Source organism: Otolemur garnettii, unplaced genomic scaffold (assembly GCF_000181295.1).
Source record: "Otolemur garnettii isolate 467f Iridium unplaced genomic scaffold, OtoGar3 scaffold00014, whole genome shotgun sequence".
Taxonomy (NCBI): Eukaryota; Metazoa; Chordata; class Mammalia; order Primates; family Galagidae; genus Otolemur; species Otolemur garnettii.
In genome coordinates, this window is record NW_003852409.1 from 12,526,921 (window position 1) to 12,529,177 (window position 2,257).

Here is a 2,257-nt window from a genome sequence, read left to right on the forward strand (position 1 = left end):
GGGGAGCCGCCACTATGAGGGTGGCAGGCAACAAGGAGAGTTTAGTGAGGGAACCTGGGTTGAGTACCCAGTGACAAAGCTGGGAGCAGGAGACTGAACTATAACGGACTTTAGTGTCCCACAGGCAGACATTTAACTATGTGACCCTGAGGTGGTTGTTTCAGGGGCGCCATTCCCTCTCTGCTAATGGGCGTTTTCAACCCAGGTGGAGGGGGTGGGCTCAGTGAGGGGGATACCCCTCCTACCCCAGCACATCAGAGCAAAAGGTGCCAATATTCCTCGCCACCACCCTCTGCTATCAGATTAGAGCAAGAAATCCAGACAAGAGCTGCTGTGCATTAAAGTTTTATGTGAAACTCTGTAAATGTATAGCGTGGCGGGCGGGCTGCTCAGCACTTGGTGTAGATGGCCACGCTGCCCCGCTCCTCGAACTCCTCCTTGCTGACCCAGAGCTGCTGGAAGGCCTGCAGGGAGGCCAGGATGGAGCCGCCGGTCCACACCGAGGTCTTCCTCTCGGGGGCGGCGGCCACGGCGGGGCTGTCCCCGGGGCAGAGCAGGCTCAGCTCCCTCTGGAAGCGCTCGGGGAAGCCGTCCAGCATGGTGCAGCCGCCGCACAGCAGCACGTTGGCGGCCATCTCCTCCTTGAAGCCCGCCTCCTCGCAGCGGCCCAGGCAGGCGGCCGTGAGCGCCGGCAGCCCCGGCTGGCCGCTGCCCACCAGGGACGGCGTGAAGAGCATCTCGGAGCAGCGGAAGCGCTCCTGGCCGATGGTGATGAGCTTGCCGTCCGGGAGCTCGTAGTCCACGCGCAGATCGTCCAGCGACAGGCGGTGCTCCTCCTCTGGCAGCAGGGCGGCGTAGCAGCACTTCTTCTTGATGTGCTCCATGATGTGCAGGTGGTCGTCTGTGAACTTGTGGCCCGCCTCGTTGAGCAGCTTCATCAGGTAGTTGGTGAGGTCGCCCCCCGCGTAGTCGACGCGGCTGGTCAGGCCCGGCAGCACGTCGCCCTCCGAGATGGGCACCACGTGCGAGACGCCGTGGCCGCTCTCCACCACCAGCCCCGAGGTCTTGCCGTACGAGTAGATGGACAGCAGCGACTGCGACGTCACGTGCATGGCCGGAATGCCGAAGGTCTCGAACATGAGCTCCGCGTACTTCTCCCGGTTGCTGTTGGGGCTGAGCGGAGGGTCGGACACCAGCACGGCGTGCTCCTCGGGGAGGATCTTCATGGCCGTGTGGAAGATGTACTCCCAGATGTTCTGGACGCAGTCCCAGTCCACCACGATGCCGTGCTTCAGCGGGTTAATGAGCTTGAGGGGCGTGTCCGTGCTGAGCAGCTCGTGGCCCACGTAGGTCTGCTTGCTAGTGTCGCCCGAGTCGGCCGCCTCGGGGCAGCGCTTGCCCACCGTGGACGAAATGAAGTAGGTGGGCCTCGGCTCTCCCGCGTAGCCGCACTTGCAGTACTGGGAGCCCAGGTCGATGATGAGCGCCTTGATCTTGCGCACCTTCTTGGGCTTCATCTTCAGCTGAGTGGCGGAACCTGTGTCCCGGATGCTAGCATCTGGGCCTGAGAGTGTTCCTGCCTCTCCAGGGTCACCCTGAGCAGTGCCCAGGGGCATGAGATTGGGGCTGTTCCTTGTCGCCATCTGCCTTCCTTTCTCACCTTCTCACATCCACATCCTAGAGGTCCACTGGGAGAAATAAGTGCGCTCCAGCAGCGCCTTGGCAACCGCCAGGATTGTGACGTCACCGGGGCTGGTCCATTCAGGCCCCCGGGGAGGGCTTGGCTTCCACAGGTCGGTTCAACCCCCATCCCTCTAAGTTGAGTCTGATCCAGAACAGAGCAGGTGCTGGCAGTTTTAGAAATTCAAGCGCACTGAGATCTCAGAGATTTCTTCTCCCCCACCTTACATCTCCATGCCTAACCCGGTTCACTACTGACTGAATGCCTTTTCCCCTGCTTCCTAGATGTTAATAGTAGTATCTGAGCCCCTACAGTAAGTCAGGCACTGGACCAGGGACTCTGCTTAAATCTTTTTGCAGAATCCTGGGAGGTAGGCAGAACTGAGGAAATAAGAGGCTCATAATTCAAAAGATTTGCCTAAGAGCAAACAGTTCTTAGAGTGTTTGTAATTTAATCCAAGTTCATCCAACTCCAGCACACCAGGCCTCCGTAAAGCACTTGAGGGCCCACAGAATACTCTTCCCTTCATTTGGCTTTTACTGGGGTATGTAGCGGGTCCAGCCTGGTGCATCCTGG

General features: G+C 59.5%; 1 protein-coding gene across 1 annotated transcript; it reads right to left on the reverse strand.

Annotated features, from left to right (window-relative positions):
- Nucleotides 1–387: 387 nt before the first annotated feature.
- ACTL7B (actin like 7B) lies at nucleotides 388–1,733 on the reverse strand. The gene has a single exon (XM_003785210.2). It carries the CDS (start codon nucleotides 1,641–1,643, stop codon nucleotides 390–392), a length of 1,254 nt encoding a protein of 417 aa, XP_003785258.1. The 5' UTR covers nucleotides 1,644–1,733; the 3' UTR covers nucleotides 388–389.
- Between the last annotated feature and the right edge of the window lie 524 nt (nucleotides 1,734–2,257).

Excerpts from the sequence above, each read along its gene's own strand:
- ACTL7B (XM_003785210.2), bottom strand. The coding sequence starts at position 1,643 with ATGGCGACAAGGAACAGCCCCAATCTCATGCCCCTGGGCACTGCTCAG.